Source organism: Cyprinodon tularosa, unplaced genomic scaffold (assembly GCF_016077235.1).
Source record: "Cyprinodon tularosa strain WSP-4 unplaced genomic scaffold, ASM1607723v1 ctg924, whole genome shotgun sequence".
Lineage (NCBI taxonomy): Eukaryota > Metazoa > Chordata > Actinopteri > Cyprinodontiformes > Cyprinodontidae > Cyprinodon > Cyprinodon tularosa.
The window spans coordinates 104,970-132,500 of record NW_024039701.1 but is presented as its reverse complement, the minus strand read 5'-3'; the positions used below and the strand labels follow the sequence as shown (position 1 = coordinate 132,500).

The 27,531-nt window shown below is 39.1% G+C and overlaps 1 protein-coding gene across 2 annotated transcripts in view; it reads right to left on the bottom strand.

Annotated features, from left to right (window-relative positions):
• The window catches only part of cgnl1 (cingulin-like 1), a 35,875-nt gene extending 13,115 nt beyond the window's left edge, over positions 1-22,760 (bottom strand). For both annotated transcript variants that reach the window (XM_038274694.1, XM_038274695.1), the window contains exons 1-8: positions 22,675-22,760; positions 16,032-17,723; positions 15,811-15,905; positions 13,582-13,687; positions 13,235-13,336; positions 12,429-12,565; positions 11,536-11,674; positions 10,161-10,373 (exon numbers count right to left, since the gene is read on the bottom strand). In XM_038274694.1, coding sequence (XP_038130622.1) covers positions 10,161-10,373; positions 11,536-11,674; positions 12,429-12,565; positions 13,235-13,336; positions 13,582-13,687; positions 15,811-15,905; positions 16,032-17,672 — 2,433 coding nt within the window. In that variant the 5' untranslated portion in view covers positions 17,673-17,723; positions 22,675-22,760. The remainder of the gene's footprint in view (positions 1-10,160; positions 10,374-11,535; positions 11,675-12,428; positions 12,566-13,234; positions 13,337-13,581; positions 13,688-15,810; positions 15,906-16,031; positions 17,724-22,674) is intronic.
• Between the last annotated feature and the right edge of the window lie 4,771 nt (positions 22,761-27,531).

Below are 27,531 nucleotides of genomic sequence, written 5' to 3'. Positions count from 1 at the left end.
CAAATATTCTGGCGGATTTCAGGGCTGGAGGCCATCTCTGCATACAGGGAGGCTTCCCTTTGTTGTAGTCCTCGGGTCATTGCGTGTACAGTATGTGTTCACACAAACGCATGACAGAAGATGCACACGCCCTCTTCTGTCAGCTGTTTTTTTTTTTACCAAGTGACATCAGTTAATTTGAGCAAAAACACTAAAAACCGGTATGCTAACACAGTGAATCAATTAGATAGAGCAAAAGTCCCAACCATAAAGATATTCCAGCTAAAATACATTCATTGGGTTCTTTCTGAGGTATTTCTACTGTTTGTTCCTTAGGAAACTTTATCTAAAACAGAAATCTGAGCTAATCTGAGGGAGACACAGCTCTGTGTGTGTTATGAAGAGAGCTTTATTATGACAGCTTTTCTTTGTTACCCGTCTGCAACAGGTGTAAAAAGAGTGTGACGGCCGGCCCGTCTTGTGTTTGTTCTGCAAGAACAGGGAAATGTTGGAGAATGATAAAAGATGATGGACGCCTCCCTGCTTCATTGCTTGCAGGCCAGTCAGACCTGTTCTACAGTCGCCCTCATTGCTGCATGGTGGGGACTTTTAGAGAGGAAGTCAGAGGGAAAACATTCTCAGTTCAACGTGATCATCAATACAAATGAGAATTTATGTCTGGCAATGGTTTTGGAAACAAATTGAAACTTTTACAGTGAAAAATTATTTAACCTAAGATTTCTGTCCTTATTGTGTCTCAGCAGCTTACCTCATCGCTTTAAACAATGTTTCCATGGTAACAATTTGGCCCTTTCAGAGTTTATAAGGCTGTTTTTGGCAGATTTCAGATCATCAAAGTAATCTTAACATTCGATTAAACTGAGAAAATAAAATCCAGATTAGCCAACCCAAGGCAATCTTATACAATTTAAAAGGCAGGTTTGAATGGGCTAATTTAAACCTGTCTGACATCATGAAGTAGGCTTTAAGAACTCAAAAACAACAGATCACGTCTCCAACCTAAATTCCCTTGACAGAAGAAATCAATCAAAAACTGCTTTTTGTGTTTTTTCCAACTTTACGTTTGCCTGACATTATAATAAACTTCATGATCTGAAACATCTAATGTTTAGGAAAAGAAAATATAAAAAACCTGAAGGGGGACTCAGTTCCTCACAGTGCTGTCACCTAAAATAAGAAATATCTCCATCTAAGTTGTACCACCTTAAAAATGTCAACACATGTGACATATCTGGCTCATTTCAGGATTATGCTCGTTGCTATAATTGAGGGAAAGGTAAAAATAAACAAAGAGTTAAAGACTTTTAGGGGGCTAACACAGCTTTCACTTAAAAAAAGAAACAAAAGCACCAATAAACACCAGGAACCATGTGTCCCACTTCCCACATTAGCCTGCATGTGTTTTTAACTCTTAACAAAGACAGTGCTGCAGCTCTATAGGAGGAAGCAGGATGGAGATGAAATAACATTAACCTCATTTGTTTTGAGACTCTCCCTCCTAATGTTATTTTTATTTTGAGTCGGTGCAACAAGCCTGTAGGTTAATCAGATCTGGTTTGAACTGATAAATCAGTGCTTTTATTCCAAGTTAATGAAGCCTCTGAAAATATCGGCTTTCTGTGCACTTCTAAGATACAAGCACTGAAGTGAGCACTACGTAAACAGAGAAAAATGATGTTACATTTTAGAGAAAAATAAAAGATAAAAAATGACAAAAGCGGACTTAATTTGCCATTTTAGATTATTCTTATACCTCTGTTACTTGCATCTGTAAAGCAGACAAAGATGATTTAATGGCATGAGTTAATGATGATCCATTTTATTCCATTTTCTACCCTAAACTCCAAGTTTGACTAGGGTCTCTATGTGTGCTCAAACTGTTTATTCAAAGTTGCACATTAACCAAGTCTGCACGGTCTTTGAAGCACAGAACAAATGCTGAAGTGGAGCACATGTTCCAGGTCGTGTGCTGTGCTCACATTCCCTCTCTCTCTCTCTCTTAGATGTTTGCATCTGAACTGACCGGCCTCATTCTTTTCCAGGGTACAAAGGATTGAGTTAGAAAAACACAATAAAAACTGATTCAGAGATAAACTGACCCTTATGCATGAAAAACATCTATGGACAGTAAGTCTGGATCAGGCAAACAGAATCGTCAGTGGAGCTGAGTTCCACGACAATAAATCACGGCTTTGCAATGTTAGGAAATCATGTCATATTGCGGTTTCATTTTAAGATTATTTCCATCATGATTAACCAAAATGCTCTCACTACTCTCTCTAAGCTTTATGATATTGGCCATTAAGCTCTATGGTTGGACCCAAATAATTGCATGCCCCTTTTGTAGATCTAATTGGAAAAAAAAGGATTCTCCAAAAGATAATACAAAAACAATTTTAAAAAGCCTTTTTTTTTACATTTTTTGAGGATGGAAGTCAGAGGAAATATAATGATCAAATTAAAAGATTACTTTAAACTTAATCTGCCAGGATTATTATTAATTTAATTTATATTTAACTACAGATCATAGGTAGTAAAGCTGGTAAACTGCATTAGTCCAAGTAGAATTTTTATGCACAACTTTTGGAATATTAAGCCAACCAAATACTCTCAAACAGTCCTCTGCAACTGAATTACAACTACCGATCGATATTACCATGATAGCAACAATTGAACACGTAAATTTCAAGTAAATAATGTCTATGGTCTTAAATGAGATTAAGATTCAGGATCCAAACACATAGGAAATAAAACCTTTGAGTTTAAGAATTAGGGATCAGGACTTCCTGATGTTGGAGCTTTACAAACAAGCTTAAAATGCCCAAGGTTTGGTATAATAACATTTTTCTATGCAGTTAGCAAATGAGGCCACAGCAGGCAGGTCCCATTCTCTAGTGAGGGAGATAAAAGCAGACCTGGCCACTGTGTGTTTCTTATGCTTCTATAACCTAAAATAAGAATACTATATTGTTCGCTGCACTAAAAAAAAAAAATCTATGATAAAACTGTCTTAAAATTATCTGATTTTTTATCCTTAATTTCACCTTTTGCAAAACATACCGGTTTAATCAATTCGAATAAGCTTACATGTAATTACTTGTGTTGGTGATTTGATTTTGACACATAGGGCTCATTGATACCAAAGGGCTTATATATTTAGATTTTGGTTGAAATTATATCATTTCAACATGCATCTGAAAATGCCAACAACAGAATCCTTAAGAAACTGAAGACATTGTTTTAGACAGATCATAAAAATCCTCCAGTATAACATTTTAGAGATATTTACGGTAAATACGAAAAACACATAAAACCCTAACGTCAGTCAATGAAAAAGTTTGACTTTTTAAAAACGCTAATAAGTGCAATTATAGATTTTAATGTATAATAAATGATCTGTAATGTCATATCCTCGTTACTTAATACATTTATACTGTGATATTCAATTACTGCCCAACTCTATTGATATATAAACATAAGCAAAAATATAGAATAAATACCCCCTATGGTAGCGGTGTTTAGGTGCAAAATATATCTGCTGCCATTATGCTCTTTATGGAGTACAACAAGCTGATAAATAAAATGAGTTAGGATATTTCTTGCATTCTACACAATGTAGCTTTTAAAACAACATTATTTAAATGAGCGTTTCATCCCTGTTAATGTTTATCATGAACAGAAATAAATGTTTAGGGGAATAACGTAGGACTTCTCTGTAATGTATCTGACCGACAGTCTGCAGCAGCAAGTGGGGGAGCAGCAACACTGCATTACTTTTTCAATAATCGTTTAAAACATTTAAACCTTTAGGGGCAGAATGACAGAAATTTTTGGTGTAAAGCACTTCGACTGCTGTCTGAGAAGAGTGAAATATGAATAGAAATGTACTTGCATATTTACTTTATCTGTATTAAATCTGTGACTTTCAAAAAACCAGGTATACTCCAACACTACTGTCACTCAAAAGAAGAAGTCTTCAGAACTTACAATAAGCTTCCTGTCTGGAAGAAAATGTGTTGGTTTAAAGCTTGTGCTTCTTTCTTTATCACTTATCTTGGATTGAACCACAGCGTTCAAATAGGCCTTAATTACCGTTGCTAAATGTGAAAAGAGATTTTCTCATCCAAGTAAGTGCATTAAGGTAACAGTACCCATGAACAAGATGAGCCATCCAGGCAAAAGGTTGGAATGTCTCAGAGTAAAAAGGAGGAACCTAAAGCATGACAGCTGAAAAGCTCTGGCATCTCTTTGGTCAAGAGAGACGGTAAATCTTGTACTGTTTCCCCCAAAAAAACAGATCAAGACACCAGCTTTTAGTATAGTCTGTATGCAGGGCCAAACTACACATTTACTAAAGCATTACAGTAACCAGGGAAACTGTGACCACACAAAACTGCTGCAAGCTCATTTTTCATGACGTAGTGATGCCTGAGTCTACAAATGTAATCATCACTGAAAGCAGGAATGTTTTCAAGACAATGATTTGATGTCAATGACTTTAATCTGAAAGGAGGGGAAAAAGTAACTGGAACATCAAAGCTCAAATTATCTTAAGCTGTGCTGTTTTTTGTGGTGACTTCATTAGCTGATGCATGCAGAAAGCATGAGCCAAGGCGTTTCTTACAGTTAAAAAAAATGAATCATTCAGTGCAAAGGCTAAGAGTTTAACATTAAGCATCGTACCAAATCAACCACAGCTTAAACATAATCACAAATATTATGGTGCACTCGGTGTTCATAAAGCTCGACTTTCAGAGGAAAAAAAAACACAATCCTGTCAAGCACAGAGAGATATGTTCAAGTTGGTAGGCCAAGGGCCAAGAAGATAATATAGTGAAGACTCTTGAGACAAAGAGGAAACACCCAAAACACACATCCCAGACAACAGTTCAAGTGCAAAGATTAACAACCCAAACACAGAGGTCTGTGTCTGCACACAAGCTAAAAATCAAGTCCAGGCAACACATTACAAAAGGAGATTATCCAACTTGCTTCTGTATAGCAAAAAACAACAACAAAGGAAATTGAGTATTACAACAACTGTGAAGATTCAATGTGTCCAAAACACAGAATACCTCATAAAGCTCCCACTAAAGAATGTAAGGCCACTGGCTCTATATGGGTTTGTCTGCCTGTGCTGTTGATAAACAAACTGTACTGTAACGACCAGGATGTAAAGAAAACAACAGCGTTTTTTCACTGGAACTCATGGAATCTGAATTTTAACATTTCAGAGGAAGATCCACTCATCTCAGCATGCTGAACATTTGAAATGACTCCAAGCAATGACATCTAAGCCTGTTGCTTTGATGTAAAGCACGGAACCTTAATGCACAGATATTCAGATGACTGTTAGAATAGAACACAGCAATAAGCTAACAGTCCTGTTACTGTTTCACTTATACCCCTCATCCAAATACCTTCTACAGAAGCACCATAGAGAGCGTTCTGACCAGCTGTCTCACTGTGTGGTGTGGAGGCTGCAACGCCTCAGACTGGAAGAACAGCAGAGAAGTTCATAGGGGCTCCTCTTCCCTCCATCCCAGCACTGTGTGTCCTGAGCCCAAAACATTATCAATGACCCCTCACACCCCCACCATGGACTGTTCTCCCTGTTGCCCTCTGAGAAGAGACTACGAAGCATTCCATGCAGGTCCAGCAGATTCTGCAAGAGTTTCTTCCCCACTGCCATCAGACTGTTGAAATCTCTAAATCATGTCACAGACTCTGCATCACACTGATAATGCCAAACCAAAATACTGCATATTTCCACCATATATATTTGCCTTGAAATGCTCTGAACTTCCATATCAATGCGTTTTTGCACCATGTTTTTTGATCACTGCTGCACTTTATGAAATGAAATCATGTTCATGTTCATTTTGCTGCTAAGCTGCTTCTCATCCACTGTCTGAAAGCTGTATAAAACCAAATGTCATTTTGTATACACTCTGTATAGAATATGAGAATAAAAGTTTTCTAAGTCAACAGAGTAGACAGGATGCAGACATATATGAAGCAAAACAAGTCATGTTAACCGTCATGGTTGAGCTTGATGTTTGAGAAAATACCCTTTTTTTCTTCATTTTCACATCCAGATATATTGCAAAGTAACAATCAGCCTTACAGCAAATTAAGCAATAGTAGATCATCTGGTTACCTTTGATGTGACCCTGCGACAGGGCATAGTAAGTAAACTCCACTAAATCCACATGTAGTTTCCAAACAGTTTTACTGAAAAACCTCACCAAGTATTTAGTTCCTGTTCCTGAAACAGCTTAAAGCTCTTGGACTACAAAGTTATCAGTACAGCCATTTGAAAACTCAGAGAAAAATCATATTTCACAAAGGACAAACAGTTATGACCCTGCTGCCTGAGTCAAGATCAGCATTTCCTCCCTCCCTTCTTTCCTCTTCTTTCCAGCCATCTGGTAAATCAACTCCCACAGCTTTGCTGGGGTATACAGTGCTATCATCAAATATACAGATTTTACTTCCACAAAAAGCCTGAGGGGGAACTCTCCTCTGGGCTGTGTAAGTTTGATGATCAGACAGTGAGACTTGAGTTTACACGCTGGTAGAGATTAGCAGAGAGGCAGGATGGGGTAGGAGTAAGAGCAGAAAATAAACTGGGTTTAGGTGAGCAGGAGATCATGGTGGAGTCCTATGAGGAAACTGCGGAGTTGGGAAATTAAAAAATACAGCATTGGGGATTGAGGTTACAGATCAGGGCTTGATAACAATGTGGCTGTGTTGCACACAGCGGTTTAGGTCAGCTGGTGAAACACAACAAGAACTGGAAATGATGTGATAAGCACAAGGCTCCAACTTTAAAGTTTGAAAAGGCCGGGACCCATTCAGGCCTCCATCACTGAGAATTTGGAGTGCTGCAGAGATAGGGATGCAACTACTGCACCCTGAGGAGGCAAAAATGAAAAGATTTGAGCTTCTCCCACAGTGGGAGTGGGTACAGTGTAACAGAGCTGGAGCTGAGGTCTACAGGGTGCGCATTCTCCACACTGACCCCAACATTCCTGAAAGAGAAACCTCATCCCTTCCAACTGCACCTCATCCCACCACATTTCTCACACGCAGACACAAAAGCAGCAAACCCACTTCCAAAACGAGCAGATGGCTTTTGTTAACGCCGATCGCTGTGTAATACTAGTGAAAATAAGCAAAGCCTAATCGGTGTGGCCAAGATTTTTCAACCCCGATAAAATTCCACACATTTCAGCCCATGAAAAAAAAACAATGCAGCTTTCAAGTTAAGACACAAAACAGGCCCCCAATTCCTTTCTGTTGTTGGGGGGGGGGGGGGGGCAGCCTTACCCCCCCTTTCCTACAGCATACTGACCCACTTACTCAGCACGTCCCAACCCCCGCTGCTTTTATTGTGTGAAACAAACTCATCATTCATTATTGACTGAGGTCCACAATTACCACCCACTTTTTTTTTTTTTTTTTTGGGGCTCAGAAAGAAGAGGGAGCATGGCGCGACTGGGGGAAACACAGCTCATTAGATTGGTGATGGCTTGCCACTACAATTAACATGCATGTAGAGCAAATTAGTACTCCACTTTCCAGCATTCATGGTTACACGGTCACCTGAAACATCACAGCCATACAAAGGGAAGAAAATACTTAGACTCAGGATGGAGCTTTTGTTTTTATGGATCAATTCAGCCCCACATTACTCTTATCAAAAAGAAGATCCAATGTATCTAATATAATTTAAAAAATGTTTACACATCCACAGGAAGGTAAGAAGCAAAAAAATTAAAATATACCTTTTATAGTATGAGGGAAACGTATAGCAAACAGACATAGGGGAGGCGGCATTATGCTGTGGGTGTTTTGTTTCTATAACAGGGACAGGAAAGTTGGAGAGAAGGCACCTAAAATATAGGAAAAAGAAAGCATACGTAATTGTTTCCACCTAATGGAAACAACAGATGTGGCCTCGGAACAATGCCTGTATTGAATTTGAAGGAAAAGATTCAGCCTTAGCGATGCTCTAAAAGTGAAACAATGACTTTATCTGGCCAGGTGTTTACAAAGCAGCCAGGGTAAACCCCCGACAGCAAACTCCTTTGAGAATCAGGACCTCTGTTCAACAAAAGGAAACATCCTCATAGACCTTTTCTTGCCAAGTGTCACCGTGGACCCCTGCCTGGCCCTCAGGAAGCCCAGAACAAGGACAACTTCCACTCTTTGAGGCGAACAGGACGCAGATGAGCCAGAAACCCAACTCTGAAACTTTAAAGTCAAACTACAGATCAGTATTGATTCAGCCTTACGATCTTTTAACAAGGGCCAAGTTTGCTGTGAAGTCCAGATTTAAGGAAATCTGTTTTGTTGTTATTTTAACCGTAACTCTAAAAAACACTGTTTCAGTGTCTTTAAATTCGAGATTTTCTTCCAGTAAAACATGATATAAAATGTAGCAGAACCAGATAAGAAAACACTCCGACATTTTCTGATGCAAAAAGATAAGCTACATTTGACCGTTTTGATCCCAGATTGTTTCGCTTGCACAACTCTGCTGAATGCAACTACATTTCTGGCAGAAGATAAATATAGTTTTTGGTTCTGACCACTGCTCATAAATTACTCTGGCTGACCAATACATCCAAGTCATTACAAAATGAAACGTTTAAGCTCTTTGCATTCCTTTTGCAAACATGCAAAACATCAGCAGAAAGCCATCTTCTTATCACAGAGTGAGATCTACGCTGGTAGGGCTGGAATTTAAAGGTTAATTGAAGTCAGCTGCTTCTCTTCCAGGATGTGTGCAAAGATGCCACTGGAGTAACAAGATATAGCTAACCTACATTAACCACAGCGGACTGGACATAATCATACGACAACCACACACTTCCAGGAAAGCATTTATTTTGACACCCCTAAACAAAACAGGAAGGACTAAACTACAACATATAGAAATAGTTTAAATGCTGTCTTAAGAATATTAAAAGCTTAACTCATAGCATCACTGAGGTTTTAACTAAATAGTCGTATTTAAGGGAAACGGAATAAAATAATCAGATATTCACATTAGTTTGGAATACTGCACGCTTTGGCTCTTCCTCTACTGAGTGATTTCATCATGAGCTATAACCGGAGAACATTTCAGCCTTTGAGCAGTCAGCTTTCTCCACTACAGCCAGGTTTGTCATTAAAACTGTGGTTAGTAAGTCCTAAAACCTGCACAGACCCAATTGCAGGCAGAACTGTACCAACTTCCAAGCTGCATGAAGACGGCCAATGAACCGGTGAGGAACAAACTTCAGCAACATTTGAAGTGAAGGAACACACCTTATTTAAGATTGAAATGCGTTGATATCAAATAAAGAGTGTTCCTGCACTTTTAAGTGTTGCTGAAGTTTTTTTCCATACCAAGTCATGAAAACGGCCATCATATGCAGATTTACTGTTATCCAACCATCTTAGTAATTTGAAATATTGTGTGATTTAATGGTTTAATCCTGATTCATACCATCAAGCTTCCAAGATATAAATCAGCCTTCTAGTGTAAATAGGTTTACACGATCAACTATAAAGCTTAATAAGCACGATTCCTGTGAACTTTAACTTTTATGTTGAGGCCTTCAGGACCAAAATTTCTAGAAGCTTTCAACCAACATGCATGTCTATGTCTGTACGTCGCATCAACCCCAGTAAAGCACTGTGGTGGGGGCATCATAGTGTAGGGAAGCCCCCTCTTCAGCACAGCCAGGGAAAGTCATCTACTTTCACTGTCATCATTTGATCAGCTGCTGGGTGAAGGCCTGAGAGGTTTGTAGGGTTGGTTTACGTCAGTCTGTTACTTTAGTTTGAGGCTGTGATGTGACTCAGCATAGAAAGGTTCTATATTTTATGTGTGTGAAGTGATAGATGACATAAAAAGGCATCACTGACTCCTTGTTCTGTAAAATCTATTCACGCAAGGCTTCTGCTCTGACTTTAGCGGATTCTGATCAAGTTTTGAAACTTCCGTTGTCCCGACAAATGGTGTAGGAATCAAAAACTTCCTCCAAACACAAAGGAGAACCATCGTTTTCCCCTCATGGTGCATTTATCTCCACAGCTCTCTGTGACAGGAGACATTCCTGGACGGAGGGAGGGGGGACGGCAGTGAGGGAAGGGATGCTGATTACCTGCTTGGCCTCCTCCAGAGATGTCTGCAGTCGGCTTATTTCCTTCTCATACTGCTCCTTCATCTTGTCCACCTCCTGGTCGTGAGCGGCTACTTCGTCCTTCAAAGCTCCTTTGAGGGCTACCAGCTCCCTTTCTCGCTTCCTCAACAATTCTTCCAAATCCTCCTTAAGTATGAGAGCTTCCTGCATTTCCACCTTCAGCTGCATCATTTCCTGTGAAAAAGACAAGCAGCTGGTGTTATTTCAGACAGGACTTTAGCTGTAAAATTCAACCAATATCCTTCCCTTCTTGTCATTAAAACACTAAGATTTCTAAAACTGGAGCAGAATCTGGAGATTTTAATACCACTCAATCCAGAGTCATGCACATAAACAACTAATATCTCCTTATTTTAAATAAAAGCAAATGTTTGAACCTCTAAACAGAGTTAAATCAGTGTTTCTATTTTTTTTTTACTCAAGGTTTAACAAAGGATGCTAATCATTTTAAACTTCATGTTGTTCGTTTGCAGCTTAGATTGTTTTGTGCCAAGCTTTTACAGGAATTTAATTCATTTAAAGAACTGAAAATAGTTTAGTTTGATTAAACAGGGTGTAGTGTATAGTGTTTAGGAGACATTATGCTATAAATATATAATTCATAAGAATTAACTAAATTGTTTATGAAGCAATAATCAAAAAATAATTACAATGCTTCTAAGAGAAGTAAACCCATATAAAGATTTGTTTTTCCTCACACTTTTCTTTTTTTTCATATAAGCTTTAAATATTTTGGATTAAATAATTGTTTATGTACAAGATGACTTGGGTAAATACAGAAAAGTGTTCTTTAAATGTTTATTTTGTGTTGTTTATGTAGTAAAGTAACCCACCCAAACCAGCCTGGACCGGTGTAAGCAGGGTAACTCCACTCTATCTTTAACAACTGGTTGTGCAGACGCTGGTAGCAACAACAGCCATCAAGCATTAGTGACAACCTGCAATGAGTCTTACATCACTGCAGAGGGATTTTGTGTCTCTGCTCTGTAGAATTGTTAGAATTCAGCCACAATAAAGGGTTTCTGTAGAAGAGGGGCTCTTTAGATTTACGCCTCAATCTTGTTTTACTGAAAAGTTGTATTAGATTAATAAAACTCTCCTTCAACAATGTTTCAGTTTGGTTCAGTCAGTTTACTTCTTCCCAAATATATCTTCCCAAAAATCTTTTTTGTTGATGGGAAAGATGGCATTGAAACAAGTTGTTTTGGCAATGAGTCTGCACTGTTTACCTTAGAATCATCCCATGCCTCTTTCTCTTTGTTAAATCCCACAACGCCCAGGCTTTAATTTAGGAAGAGCGGCTAATCCTTGCCTGACAATAAACACCAGCGCTTACCATCATGAGGACCTCCTTCTCTCCGTCACCTGCGGACCTCTTGGCTGAGTCCAGCTCATCGTGCATTTCTGACAGCTGGTCCTGCAGGTCCCTGATCTCTGTCTGGTACTTTTCCCGTTCCATCTTCACCTGGTAGAGCCTGACAAAGCACAGGACATCTCAGCACAAGAGCGAGTTCTTCATGCACCTGCACTTTAACTCACGCATATAAATGGGAGCACCTGCTTGAGCTGAACGCTAGACCTCAGCTCGACTCAATGCTCATGTGACACTTGGGAGATTATTGCTGCTAATGGATGTGAAACACCTTTCATATATCGCTGAAGGTTATATAAACTTAAACACTGAACCTATTCTTAGTAAAAGAAAATTCTGTTTGAAAATTAAGTTTGATGGTAAATGTCTCGTCCTTTTATAGTGCTTTATGAAGTCCAAGAACCTCACAGGACTTCACACTGCATTTATTCCTTCACCCATTCACACACTCTGATGGTGGCAATCTACGCTGTAGCCATAGCTGCCCTGGGGCTCACTGACAGAAGCGTCGTGGCTGTCATATAGTCTGCCCCTCTAGGCCTCTGACTACCAACACCAGGCAAGGCAGGACAGAGCTAGAGTCAAACCAGCAACTCACTGCCTCAAATTAAGAGCATGCAAGCATATTTATGAAAAGAAAAAAAAAAAAAAACAGATTCCAGAACCAACGCCTGAAACACTTGCAGTTTTTGTTCAACTGTCGACAAAACCAATATCTATACATTGTTTTACTGCCGAGACATAAACTTCGTCCAGTTTAAAGTTAACCAGAGTTGAAACACTTACACTGAGTGGACAGTTTCCAAAGAAAAGACAAACTAGCAGGTTAATCATTCCTGAGTCATGGCTGCACTCACTCTTCCATGGAGGTGTTGAGCTCAGCCTCGGTTTTATCCAGTTTCTCCTTTAGCTTCTTGCATTCATCCAAACTCTGCTGCAGTTCCTGCTGAAGCTCATTTAAATCTGCTGCTGTCCTTCTGTCAGCCTGATTCTTCTGGAGACAAAAACAGAAAGCAGCCTTTTTTTTTCCACTGGAAAAAATCCTATTTAACTTAACCTGAAGTGACCATTTTCAACTTTGTTTCCATGGTGTAGTCTTTAACAGCTTTCTTTTTATTTAATCAAAATAACACAACTTTTGATTGATTTAAAAAAAAAAAGAGTTTTAGCTTTTTAGTTAAGTAAGTAAGTAAATAAAATATACAAAAACTTTGCACATTAAGATGTAAAAATCTATGCACCAAGTGCTACCTACAGCAATACAAATCAGAATTATTTAACACATTATTACTCCTTTCTTTAACAAGCAAAAAACAAAATGTATTTTTTATTTTATTTTTTTTTATATAGTTTATATAATCGACACGGTTAAATATGGTTAAATCACATAGGGGACCAACTGACTAAAGCAGAGAGATGATTAATTATTAATATGGCTCTGTTTGTATGTTTAATAAATAATTATTGTAAAAAAAAAAAAAAAAACAGATCTTTGTAATGTTTTCCAATACAGATATGAACAATATCTTTAACGTATTATTTTAATAATTATTATCAAAGCTCTTTATTGAACCAAAGCTATGATTAAAGAATATTTTATACCAACTAGTTGGGGATGAATTGCATATTAACCAACCAGTGTCAGTTATTCAGCTGCTGTTACCTTTGTTTGTTCCTCCAGCTGTCTCTGCAGCTCAGTTATCTCTTTTTCCAGTTTAGTATTTTGTTCCTGCAGATCTTTGGTCTGTGCAGCGAGGTCCAAGGACTGGAAGAGCAAATCAGATATTTATCATTTGCAGAAGGCCATTTCCTATAGCTCTATCATTAATAAGAACAAACAGAACATGTAGTCATTGTAATCATCTTTGGGGGATGTGAATGATACAAAAAATATCATTCAGATTACAGGAAAAGAGAAGAAAATATAGATAACTCCCTGACAGGAGGAGAGAAAAATGCAACTGTGTGCAAACAAAAAAAAGAAAGCACACAATGCAACAAGGCACTCACTTTATTTTCGCCCTGTGTGTTTGCTGTGGCCCGAGACTTCAGCGTCTGTATCTTCTCAAAAACCAAGTTCACCTTCCTCTTCGTCACCTCGTCATTATCGTTGCTTCTGCATGCAGGGGAGAAGTTAAATATTACAGTTAAGCAAAAAGTTTTGGTAAAACATCTGTTTTCATGCAGGATCAGGAGTTGAAATCCAGGCTGTTGACGGAGGAAAGCAGTTCAATCCCAGCTTAGTAGGGGTCGGGAGGGTTTTATAGCGCTTTGATGTGTCACCTCACAGAACAATAAGCTTCATTACAGCATCAAATGAACCGTGAGGCAACATGAATTTTCTTTTCTTTTTTTTTTGTTTGCTGTATAAAGGAGAATGCTATTTTGTGTCTGCAGAAGGGAAATTAATGGGAACAAACCAGAAGTATTCCATTAAATCATCCACTATTGTAACTTAAATATGACTTTAATGCCTATGAGCAGCTTCCCATCATTTTACAATAAATCAAAGACAAAGCTGTTCTTGTTTTTAAACACATGTACATAAATAAAAGGGGGGCTTTTTCTTCTGAGGAAAATCGTCCAGCTTCCAACTCAACAAAACCAAAGTTTCACAACACTAAATGACAGCAGCAACTAATCTTTTTTTTAAAGAGAAAGCCAAAAACCCCCTTGTGTGTCTTCTATGCTCTCCTCCGACAGATGATTTTCATTAGAACAGTATAACCCCTGTCAGTGGGTGTTTGTCTTCTGAGCCTGGGGAATGCAGCTCAGTTTTTTTTGCCCGTGTGCTTCCATCTGTGTTTCCTTTCCTTTCCTTTGTCCTGTGACTCCGGACCTGCGCTCCGACACACCCAAGCAGTTTCCTGAATTTTCTGCAATATTCAAAGCCGACAGCAAATGCAGGAACTGGACCCCGAGTGGAAGGTTTCCCAGTGCAAAACCATTAATACAGCAAGTTCACTCCAAACACTTTGCAAAGGTTAGAAACGATAAAAAATATTTCTGTATGATTATGATGATTGATAGGAAACTGGCTTATGTGAGTAGTTATTTCAGAGAGGTTTTCATGCTATGCGCTCTGGCTGTCTTTTTGCTGTCAGTCAAGCAAGCATCAAACAAAGAACAAAGGCGGCAGAGGCAGCGGGGAACTAAACAGTGATTTGGATTTTAACACATCAATAAGGTTTCCTCAGCATCTTAAACCTTTATTAAACATCAAACTAGCAGATTCTTGACATGCCATAATTTCAGTTTAGCGCTTCAGTTAAAATTTATTTGTGATGCCAAATTTAGCATGTCAAGTTCAGGTTTGTGAAAAAGTGACTTATGCTCTCATTAGATGATGAACTTACAAAGATTATTTTTACTTGATAAGTTTAATTTAAGAAAACCTGATATCAAACAAAAAACTATAATATTATTTCATTTACTACTTGTTTGATATAGGCACCTACTAAAATGTGTACTTTTAAGTGGACATTCTCGTTCATAGGACACAACCATTTTGCTATTCCAGACTTTATGGAATAACCTAAGGTTACCAAGCTAATGCTCGCTGGTAAGTTGACCTTCCTAAACTGCTGCCAAGAACTTAGCGACTGCAGTTTTAGAACAGCATTACCTTTACAGGTGAGCCAACTGGACCTCTGAATGCAAATTTTTCGAAATAACCCAGCTGACCATTACTGTGCAGCAGCAAGCAGGGAAGGGGTATTGCTGATTTGCTTAATGCTTGAAACAACAGGTGTAAACTCTGATATCCCCAGGACTTTATTTTGCATTTCATTAAAAGGTATTTCAACCACAGGAAAATGTTGGTTTCAGTAGATTTCAAAGCACAAACTTTAAAAACCTTATCAGAGCACAGTACCATGCTAACTTGGATTAGCAGAAGGGGGGTTTATTTCTGAACTTAAATGTTAAATTCAAACCATGAGTTATTTCTGTGTTAAACAAAAGAGCAACTAATAATTTCTCTAATAACTGCCTATCATGAAACCTGAACTTAATTAGAAATAAATTGTCTCTCTTCTTTAGGTGCTGTTTCTGTTCTGTTATAGGGAAATCAGAAGGCAATTTCTATAAAAACAAATCCTAGATAATCCGAAATGGCTGAGAAAGGAGACACATGAGCACATTAGCTTTTTAACCAGTTATTCAAAATGTTTTAGTAACATCAGGTGACTTTTTCTTTACATAAGCAGATAAGTTTAAATAAAAGTCTAGAAAACTCACCCGTCTTTAAGGTAACTGAACAAAATCTGTTTGGCTGTCTCCTCGTGTGTTTGTTGTGAAAGCTCCTGCTGACCTTTCAGGAGATCAGGTGTGGCCTGGATGTGGAGGGAAAAAAGACAAGTGGGGCGTAATGAAACCCATGAGGTCAGAGGGAGAAAATCCAATTTAAAGCAAGTAAAACCATGTGTTTGTAATTACAGGCTGGGTATGTGGTCTTTTACCTGAACTTCTGCCTCAGTGCTGGTCTTCTTCTCAGTGGAGGAAGAAGGTTTGGACAGAGATGTGGATAGTGACGTTGTTGAGACTTTGCTGATAGAGGATGGATTTTCTTCACTTGTTACGCTCTTAAAGGAAGGTATAGAGGGACGCGACTGTAACTTTGTGTAGCCCCGTATGGAACCAGTTCCTTTGGAAATGGAGCCCTGGGGGGACCCTGGTGCACTAATGGCCCGAGATGAGGGCCCATCTGCAGCCAAAGGCCAAGGTTCCTGTCCACTGGCCGTCCTCTGAAGTCGCAATTGTGACGGCCGCAGGACGTGCTCCTTAGACGTGCCTCGATATCGGCCAAACTCATCCTGGTGGTTAGAACTACTTCTCAACCCGAAGGCACTGTCAACACTACGTGAACGCTTCCTGTCCTCTGGATCAATTCTGTTTCTGCGCCCCGCCCGGCCCCTCCTGTGATGACCGCCATCTTTGCCATCAAACTTCTCAATGAGCTCATCAACACCAGCGGTGGATCCTGTGTCTATGTCTCTGCCTGAACCAGGGAGGAAGGGAATGTAGCGGCGATTCTCGTGGCGGTTTATTGCGTCTGAATACAAAGCCTCCATCTGCTCATCTATCAGAGACTTACTGGTGGAGGATAAAGAGGAGTGGCGGGAACGGGAGGAGGGCTGAAGGACTGGCTCGACAGAGTCGCTCCGATGCAGTGGAAGGACATCAGGATCATGGCGGTTGCGCTCCAGGCTGGAGCTGGAACTATGAGTAGGAGTGGGCGATGTCTTCCTCTGCTCATTGGAGGGACTTGGCACTGGGGAAGACTGAGGCTGTGCTGCAGGTACTGGTGGAGTTTTAGAGATCGGTTTAGGCTGGGACTGATTAAAACTGGTCAGGTAGGGTTTAAACTGAGGCTGAGCCTGCTGGGACTGTGGTCTATTTTGAGGCTGGGTTGCCTGGACTGAAGGCAAAGACGGAGACTGCGAATTCGGTTTAGGAAGAGGCGCCTCTGTGTTGCCTGTGTTCAGGTTTGTTTGGGATAGCTGCCTCTTTTCCGGCTGTACGCGATCGACGTTCCGATCCAGGCTTGAGGACCTGAAACGTGGGGGGACTTGTACTTCAGACTTTGAGTAAGGATTTGGGTAATCCACCCTAGTGTCAGCTTGTGGTCTAGATGGGAGGCTGTTGAAACCTTCAAGGTTTAGAGAGTTAGTCTTTGGATCATATGGCTGCAGTATCTCCGGATGCCTCTGAAAGTTCAGAAGTGTGGACGGCTTCTTTGCTTGAGATTCATTAACCCCATTCTGAGGACCGGTGTAATTCTTCATCTTCTGTGTTCTGTACTCCATAAAGGGATCGTTGGACCCACCTTCTTTATCTCCTCTGAAATCATACTCTTTGTAATTCTCAATAAAGGAACCTTCTTTGTCAAGGTAGCCATTGCTGTCAGGGTCATTATTAAACTGAGGACCCCTGTCCTGGTTGTTAAGGACAACATAGGGATGTCCATCTATACCCTGGACACGAATACTTAGGCCGTAAGAACCAACTCCATTACTATTGGGTCTGGAAGAACGGGGTGGCTGAGTGTAACCCCGCTGTGGTCCGCTGTTAGGAATGCCAGTCACTCTGTAGGAATCCATCAGGAATGTAATTCGGAAAATAAATCCCCCTCCCTGGATCAGCTGGCCCACCTATGCAAGCAGAGATTCAGAGCGGCTGGATTAGACAGAGATGAGGTTGTATAATTCAACAATGAAAGCAGAACCAAAGAACAAACAACAAACACTTGTCCCAACCAGTTTTTATCCCTTCCACTTTCGTTCTATTTTATAATTTGGCATTCTTTCATATTTCTTTTTCATCTTAATGGGGGATGTTTTCTTTTAGACTGGCTAAATGATTCAGGATACAGAAATCTCACTCTGTTGCATGTAAACATCTCTGAAACCACAATGACCCTGAAGACATGACTCAAAACATGATGCAGGTTTATTTCAGGCAAAAGTGACACAGTTCCATTGAAAATTCAGGAAGTGGGAGGCTGTTAGACTCTTTTAAGGAAGACTGAAAGCAGAAATCTTCACTGGATCCTGCCAAATACAGCTAGTTTGTACTGTTCTCTTGACTACAGCAGATTTTTCCTTCAATGAACAGTTGTCAGCAAAGCCCTGATCCTTATTTACCATCCATCAGATTCCTATAATTGATTGAAGGGATGTATCCAAGAAGATTGAATACTGATACTAAACCAAAAGCTCTTTCAAAACAGTATTGCTTTTAGTGAAATTTCTCTGGTTTTTACAGCATTAAAGAAGGAAAAATAATTAAAAATTATTTATTGGAGGCCCCATGTTTAAGTCTAAAAAGACCTGAAATATAAAGTAAATTCAGTTCATTAACACATACCGACCAGTCACACCAAACACTTAAACCCCTTTACACTGAAGCCACATTCACCTAGTTGCTTTCAACAAAGGCAGCTGGATTCAAACCAACAACTTTGGATTACAAGAGAGCTGCTTTCCCCCCTCTGTACCACACGCATCATCTCCACATATTTTAGAAAGTGACTGTAGAAATTAACATACTGTACTGTTGGTGAGCTGCATTTGCAGCCCAGTAAAACAGAGCGGCCAGCAGTATTTCCTATCAGTTCAACATTTTTAGTTAACACAGGATTTCTGGCAAATTTGCAACCAGGTGGTGAAATACAAAAAAAAAAAAAAAAAGCTAAGCTGGCAACAAAAATACATCTGTTTACAAATATCAAAGTAAGCATCCAAAGCTTACTTTTCATGGGAACCCATTAGCTGGCACCATGTGTTTCAGCTGACAATGGGATTTGAACAGATTCCTGTTTGCCTTGCTGTCAGCGACCCATTCTACCTGATGTTACAATGCAAGCACAGAATGAGAAGAGCACAGAGGAAAGACGCTGATAAGGCTGAAAACAAAGGCCAGGGCATGGAACATCAGCAGGAGATAAGTCAGGAGAGAATGACTCAGAAGGGATTGAGTGTTTAGAAGAAGCAGGTCTCCTATAGAGTTGGAGGATGGTAGGACAACATGTGCTCAGAAAACTCATCTGAGCCGTTTGTTTTTAAATACACTGAGTCAGTACTCTAGATTGATATGGTTTGTCTTAATGAATAATAAATGTGACCATTAAGAATGTGGCGATACGCCATGTATCACCGTACGATTTATCCTGATACAAAGATTATAACTGGTGCAGAACAGCAGAATACCAGGCCTTTGGAGACTGCGCTGCCAAATAGTGGCTGGGGGATTATCATTATATAAAAGTATAACAGTATAATGGATGATTGCCAATTAATTTATTTACATTTTAACATCCATTCAGCTGTATTTTAAGCCGATACAAATATTGTCCAATAAAATATTGTGATATTGTATTTGTTTTTCGTAATACTTTATGACCATATATTAGTGATTACTCTAGTAGAGTATTTCAATTAAATATCAGAAGGAAAGATGTCAGGTGTCACGCTGGAAGACCATAAATACCTTTTTTAGAGGAAGCCTCAACAGAGGCCACACCCACTGAAAATAAGGCTGCTTCATGTTTCTCATTCCAGGTTGACATTCAGCTCAAAAAGCTGTACATTTTCTTCCGTTGGCAGCAATAAAAACACTGAAAACTAAATTCCTATGACACAAGTATGAATCATTTTCCTTTTCATTTCCATAAGCCAGGGACATGCTCCAACTGCAGTTTCAGCCTCAGTTAGTCGGGTTCTGCTTCAGATACGGCAGAACAGGACGTGAGGTAAAGTGTCCCGTCCAAGAGAGAAGTCAAGGACAGAATAAGGCTGGAGGTGACACAATGGAGCCTTTCATGTTTTCTCTTACCACCGTCTGATTAGCAAAGGTTCAAGTAAATGGAAAGAGTTGTTTCCTCTTATTGTGTTTTTCTACCAAGCAACACACCACTGAGCCAAGTCCCTCCATGATGACTGTTACCTTCACTGACCTCACCCACTGAAACTTTTCCTGATTTTGTCAAACTGCACCACCGCCATAAAATTTAATTATTTTTAGTAGCATAAGACAATTTTAAGATTGCTGAAGTAAATAAGTGTGACATGCATATGCATTTATGACCAGTTACTGATGCCTTAAAAAAACTCTTTCTTGTAGGAGTGTAACAAAGTGGTGGGAGTATCATGCTATGGGAATTACTTAAGAGTAAGATGGATGAAGGTAATGGTGCACTTCAAACTCAGATTTGACCAATTCCCAGGCAGAAAGACTGCAAGGACACTCCATGAATTTCTTATTCCAACAGTGAAAGTTTAACCCTATTGAGGGACCAACAATTCAATTACCAATACAGCTGCTTACATAAAGACGATTGTAAACGTTGCTGGTAAATGGTAAAAACCTGGCATTCAAAATTTTCACTTGTAAATGTTTTACTTTAAATTATAGCATAGGAATGAGAAAAATATCTATCTGGTTAATGTCAAATACATTTAGCATCAAAACAAATATTAGCTAAAACTGCTTGCTAGCTTAGGATAGGATAGGATAGGATAGGATAGGATAGGATAGGATAGGATAGGATAGGATAGGATAGGATAGGATAGGATAGGATAGGATAGGATAGGATAGGATAGGATAGGATAGGATAGGATAGGATAGGATAGGATAGGACAGGACAGGACAGGACAGGACAGCACCATTAGATACCTTTGTTTATGTTGTTGTTAGAGATTGGCCTGTTTTTCAGTGTTATCCTGTTTCTCTGACTGGCTGGATGTGCTCTATTTATCCTCTGAAATGAGAGCTAGCTTGGAGCTAGTCCTCCTGGCTGTGTGTTTCCTGGACGGGGCTGCCTTTTACAGTTCCCTTTTGTATCTCTGCTTCTTTCTGTATGTCTGCTTCTATCTCCTCCAACCCCAGTCGGCTTTGGCAGATGGCCGCCCACACTAAGCCTGGTTCTGCTGGAGGTTTCTTCCTGTTAAAAAGGGAGTTTTTCCTCTCCACTGTCGCTACAAGCACGCTCAGTGTGAGGGATTGCCTTCCCTGGTTTTCCTTAGATAGAAAACTTTTAATACATTTGACTGAATGATCCGGTTGAATTGTAAAGTGCCCTGAGATGACATGTGTTGTGAATAGGCACTATGTAAATAAACTGAATAGAATAGAGTAAAAGTCTGTCTTAGTCAGTTAAATAACATGCTGCTGTAATTTCTTCTTTCTTTTTGCACATCTCTGGTGTTGCTGCTTTTTTTCATACATATCCATTACTGTAAAAATGTCCACAACTGTTATAATTTTTCGAGTTTCCAGATACATATATTGTAAAAACACTGTACATTGCAAAACCCTATTTGTTTTATTTCCCTATCTGTTATTTACATACACTCTTCTAAGGTGCACATTGTGTGACCAATTCTGCTATAACCTTTTGCTAATGGAACACCACCATTTCCACCTTTTGGGACAATAAATTGATTTTCAATTCTATTCTGTTCTATATAACAAAATAGAATAAAAATGTTTATACAGAAGAAAAAAAAAATACTTGGAACCAAAACATTCCACTTTGGGTGTGACATCACTTCCAGCTTTGACTACTGAACTAAAATCCAGTAAATATTCAGGACAATCCTTCTGCAAAAGGCTGCAAATGAGCTGAGATTGGTGGAGGTTCTGCTTCTAATAGGATGAGCCTTAACATACAACAAAAAGGTGGTAGAATGGCCTAGTCAAAGCCAAGGTCAAAATCCAGTCCAGAATCTGTGGAGAGTTGAAAACTCTTCTCTTAATCTGATATTGAGCGTTTATTAGCAAAGAATGAAGGCCAAGTGTTTCAGCCTCATAAAGCTGGTAGGCATAAATCTAGAAGCTGATCCCCTGCAATGAATACAGATGCATCCCTGACCTTTCAGCATGTTTCTCATGTAACAATCTTAAGAGAAGAAAGGTTATTCAGGTCTGGAGAATGTCCCTGCTTATTTATGTCACTTTTATTTTGTTTTAATTTTGTCTTTATAGTTTATGTTCACATCAAAAATCAGACAAATTTGTATTATTGTTCCTTCAGTTTTCATGTCTGATTCCTAAATTAAACAGCAAAGAAAAGATTTTAACTTTGTACTTATTTTAAGAACATTATAATAAAGAGATATTTTGAAACTGGTGTAATGGACGAGGGAAAAAAATAAAGGAGGAAACAGAACAAACCAAACAGGACACACTACATTTTTCATGGTTTCTGGCATCTTCTAAAACATCAGCCCTAAAGGTGACCGTAGATCTGGAGCTGATAGGGTGCAAGGTTCCAGAGGGAGGAAGAAAGTACCCCTGGTCCCTCCACTGAGCCATGATTTACACTGTGGGAAAATACGGTAAACTTACGTAACGTGAATCTGAGCGTCAGGTTGTGTGGATATAGTAAACACTGGTAAAATCCCCATCACTGTGCAGGAACAGGGCAAAACACACAGCTTAAAGAAAGTGCTGGTTTGGGATCAGTTTGATGCTCAGTGCAACAGGTGGAAACGCGCCTCTAAGTTTAAGCTCTAAAAGTTATTCTTCATCCTAATGAATAATGAGGTTAATCTGCCTTAAAAGTTACTTTTCTGTCCCTCTAGTTGTGTTGCTGCTACTCACCAGGGTAGAGTCTCTTTCCTTCCGCTGCTTAGACGCGTTTGTTAGTGGATTGGTAAAAAAAAAAAAGGGGGAGAAAGTCTTGCTGCACTTTGCAAACTTGTTTGCTCCGATAAAGTCTGCTGAGTGAGAGAGAAGGGCGTCCGATCCTCCGGGAGGAGTCCGGCCGCTCCGCCTCCGGAGAGGAGCGCACAAACCCGCCCACCCACTCAGATCCACCAGCGGATTCTCACCGCAGACCTGCTGCACAGACTTCCAGGAAATGTTCGGTCAAACTTTTCAACCGCTTTACATCCAGCACAGCTTCATTCACTACAAGGTCCTGAATTATAGAAATAAAACAAAGGAAGTATCACTCAAAAGTTATATTTACACGTAGAAATGGTGATGAATAATTGCTTTTGTTGAAAAAATACTCATGGAGATTCTTTTAAACTTTTTGGGAAACATTTGATTGCATCTTATTAAATATTCTGTAATAATAATAAAAAAAAAAACTACTGTTAGTACGTCACTACTTATTAACACTTTGCATAAAAGTTATTGGTAATGCATGTCTTTAAAAAGCTAGAGCGCCATCTAGTGGACCGAAGAGGAGAAAGGGTGCTTAGGAAGTGCTTAGGAAATATAATAATATATTTAAATAAATAATTGCATTTCTATCTTTTAGTTTTGCGGATTCCCTCTGATATTTAACATCTTATTTACAACTTTTTTTTATTGTTCATGAAATTTAACTTATTTTTTGCTAAAATAATTGGTGCTCTGAAGGACTTCTTCAATTTATGATCCAAAGGATCATATACAGGTGCTGGTCATAAAATTAGAATATCATGAAAAAGTAGATTGATTTCAGTAATTCCATTTAAAAAGTGAAACTTGTATATTATATTCATACATTACATACAAACTCATATATTTCAGATGTTTATTTTGTTTAATTTTGATGATTACAAATGACAACAAATGAAAATCTCAAATTCATCATATCAGAAAATTAGAATATTACTGAAGACCAATAAAAACAAAGGATTTATAGAAATGTTGGCCAACTGAAAAGTATGAACATGAAAAGTATGAGCATGTACAGCACTCAGTATTTAGTTGGGCCTCCTTTGGCCTGTATTACTGCAGCAATGCGGCGTGGCATGGAGTCGATCAGTCTGTGGCACTGCTCAGGTGTTATGATAGCCCAGGTTGCTCTAATAGTGGCTTTTAGCTCTTCTGAATTGTTGGGTCTGGTGTATTGCATCTTCTTCTTCACAATACCCCATAGATTTTCTATGGGGTTAAGGTCAGGAGAGTTTGCTGGCCAATTAAGAACAGGGATACCATGGTCCTTCAACCAGGTACTGGTAGCTTTGGCACTGTGTGCAGGTGCCAAGTCCTGTTGGAAAATGAAATCTGCATCTCCAAAAAGTTGGTCAGCTGCAGGAAGCATGAAGTGCTCTAAAACTTCCTGGTATGTGGCTGCGTTGACCCTGGACCTCAGAAAACACAATGGACCAACACCAGCAGATGACATGGCACCCCAAACCATCACTGACTGTGGAAACTTTACACTGGACTTCAAGCAACGTGGATGAAGTGCCTCTCTTCTTTTCCTCCAGACTCTGGGACCTTGATTTCCAAAGGAAATGCAAAATTTACTTTTATCAGAGAACATGACTTTGGACCACTCACCAGCAGTCCAGTCCTGTTTCTCTTTAGACGCTTCTGACGCTGTCTGTGGTTCAAGAGTGGCTTGACACAAGGAATGCGACAGCAGAAACCCATGTCTTTCATACGTCTGTGTGTGGTGGTTCTTGAAGCACTCACTCCAGCTGCAGTCCACTCTTTGTGAATCTCCCCCACATTTTTGAATGGGTTTTGTTTCACAATCCTCTCCAGGGTGCGGTTATCTCTCTTGCTTGTACACTTTTTTCGACCACATCTTTTCCTTCCCTTCGCCTCTCTATTAATGTGCTTGGACACTGAGCTCTGTGAACAGCCAGCCTCTTTAGCGATGACCTTTTGTGTCTTGCCCTCCTTGTGCAAGGTGTCGATGGTCGTCTTTTGGACAACTGTCAAGTCAGCAGTCTTCCCCATGATTGTGTAGCCTATAGAACTAGACTGAAAGACCATTTAAAGGCTTTTGCAGGTGGTTTGAGTTAATTAGCTGATTAGAGTGTGGCACCAGGGGCCATCAATTTTGAACCTTTTCACAATATTCTAATTTTCTGATATGATGAATTTGAGATTTTCATTTGTTGTCATTTGTAATCATCAAAATTAAACAAAATAAACATCTGAAATATATGAGTTTGTATGTAATGTATGAATATAATATACAAGTTTCACTTTTTAAATGGAATTACTGAAATCAATCTACTTTTTCATGATATTCTAATTTTATGACCAGCACCTGTATATATATAATTCTTTGAATATTCTTTTGTAATAGACTACAACCTAAATTTTTCGATTTGTTTTTCATTATAACCTAACTCTGATTTTACTTTTATTTTATTTTTTTTAGATTGCAGGTGTTAATCAAATTGCCAAACAGTTATGTTTTAAACCAGGAGTATAACGAATCAGCTCCAGTCTGAGCTCAAGATGTCAGACACTATTTCATTGGACTTATTTCGAGCGGTTCTTAAAGATAGACAACAAGCTTCTATGAAACAGTGTCACTGCTTTTAAATTGTTTTTATTGTTTTATATTTGCTCATATGTAGGCTAGTTATTGGTTTTATTTTTTGTAACCAGGTTGCAGCGTATTGCAGCAATATTTTGATATTTCACTTGTTTAATTAAAACTTTTAGATTTTTCTTTAGATTTCATTTAATTTTTCTGTGTACTAAAAATAAGTTAAATGAAAGCATTAAATGTTTAGTATTAAAAACACTTTAGAATGTATTTTTCTGTGCTCATTTTAGCAAATGACACCAGAAAAAAATAATGTTTGCTGATACTATCACTTGTTATGATGGTATCATATCATAGCCAGTTTTTTTTTAAATAGATATAACCAAAACAGGTTATCTTGTGGAAATGGGAATTAAAGAAAAAGCAATCCGACTAAGAAAATAAAGGAATATAATGTTAATCAGACATTAATTACTCTCAAACATGATTTATATTTCCTATAGAGAAACTACTTGAGCAAAATCTGGTTAGGGTGAAATCAAGGAGCAACCAAACCTGTAGAGGTTGTTCCTGAGAAATGTGTAAAATTTGCTTGAATCTGGTGTCCCCTTCCTGTAAACTGCTGACAGTGTAAGACAGACAGTGGAAGAAAATAAATATGTGCTAGTGTTTTATTACTAACAGATCTATAAAAATGCAGATTTTAAAGCTCCATTTGTTCCATTGTGGTATTCATTTTTTATCTATAAGGAAGGAAACCCGATGATGTATCCATATGAAGCTTGCCTTAGCCGGAAATCCGAGACCCAGCTGGCTCCCTTCCTGTGCTGTATTGTTAGTTATGTGTTTACGTATATTTGTGACTGCAGAGCCAGTGCAGGTCCACAGTATTTACTCCCAACCCATGTGCTGGCTTACAGCAGCAGCACTGCCACACAATAGGAACTTTGTTCTCTACTGAGGTACCACAGATGGGCTTTCTGATCATGCTCAGTGCCTCCTGAACAAAAATGTTGGAACTGTTTTTCTTTGCTCAGTTTTCTCAATGGGAACTATTTGTCTTGACTAAATAAATACAATCTATATCTGCAAATCCAGTTGGTGACTCTCCGTAAGTCTACATTATGTTTTAAATGAGTGTTGGGAAAATTGACTCAAGCTGTGTAACCGATTTAGGAGCTATATCAGCCCCAGCTTTTACACAAAGTTGTCCTGTATCTAAAGCAAATAAGCAATTAGCACAGGATTATTATGTAACTTGTGGACAACCCCAACTGGGGCCATTTTAGCCCATTTCCTACCCAATATGCCCCACAAGTAAACAACCTGCAGGCGATACAGATTAATTGATGATGTAATTTTAAGCAAAGGATTTCATAAACCCGTTCAATCCTTGTAGGATCATCTGGGGCTGGTTCACCAGGAAACACAAAAACAAAACATGATGAACAATTATGCAAACTCACAGCATGAGGCAAATTACTGGAGCCAAATTACCTTAGTTTTGACCCGTAGAAGGAAGTCTGAGTACCCAGAGAGAACTCATACGTGCACAGGGAGTTCATTGGCACTTCATGCAGAAGGGATCTAAGCAGGGCTTGCACAATCGCAACACTGTTCAAACAAGGCCAGCAATTTCAAAAATTGCACTTATACTTGTGTCAAAGTGTTTGCAGTGTAAAATAAAATGATGAAATTGGTAAGTAGGGCTTCACATGTTCAGCTACAGTTGTTTTGATTATATTTCATAACTAAATGAGGCTCCATGACAGCTGAAACCTCACGCCTATGCAGAAAAACAACCTTTTCTACATTAAAAAAACCTCCATAGGCTGTGTAGCTGTTAGGAATTTTGACAACCTATGACAAGGAACTGAAAGAGTAATGTGATGAACAAGAGGCCTGTTTTCGGTGCAGCTTGCCTTCTGAAAGTTGGAAGATCTCATTGTTAGCGCAGGAGGAGCAGCAGGCTCTTTGGTCCGGTTTCAAGGATGAGAGCCAAGGACCTTCTGTCAGCTGCCTCAGCTAGCAGCCATGACAGGAAGTCAGCTTTCAAACATGGTGGTCCCACTCCTACAAAAAACATGTACACCCACCACTCTCACACGCTCTGCTTCTCTCTGCGATGAGCTTTGCTGCTTGACAGATCTACGATTTATGCCTCATATCCAAGCTCAACCGCAGACAGAATAGGCAGTCAGCACTTTTTCCCCTCCGAGCATCACCTC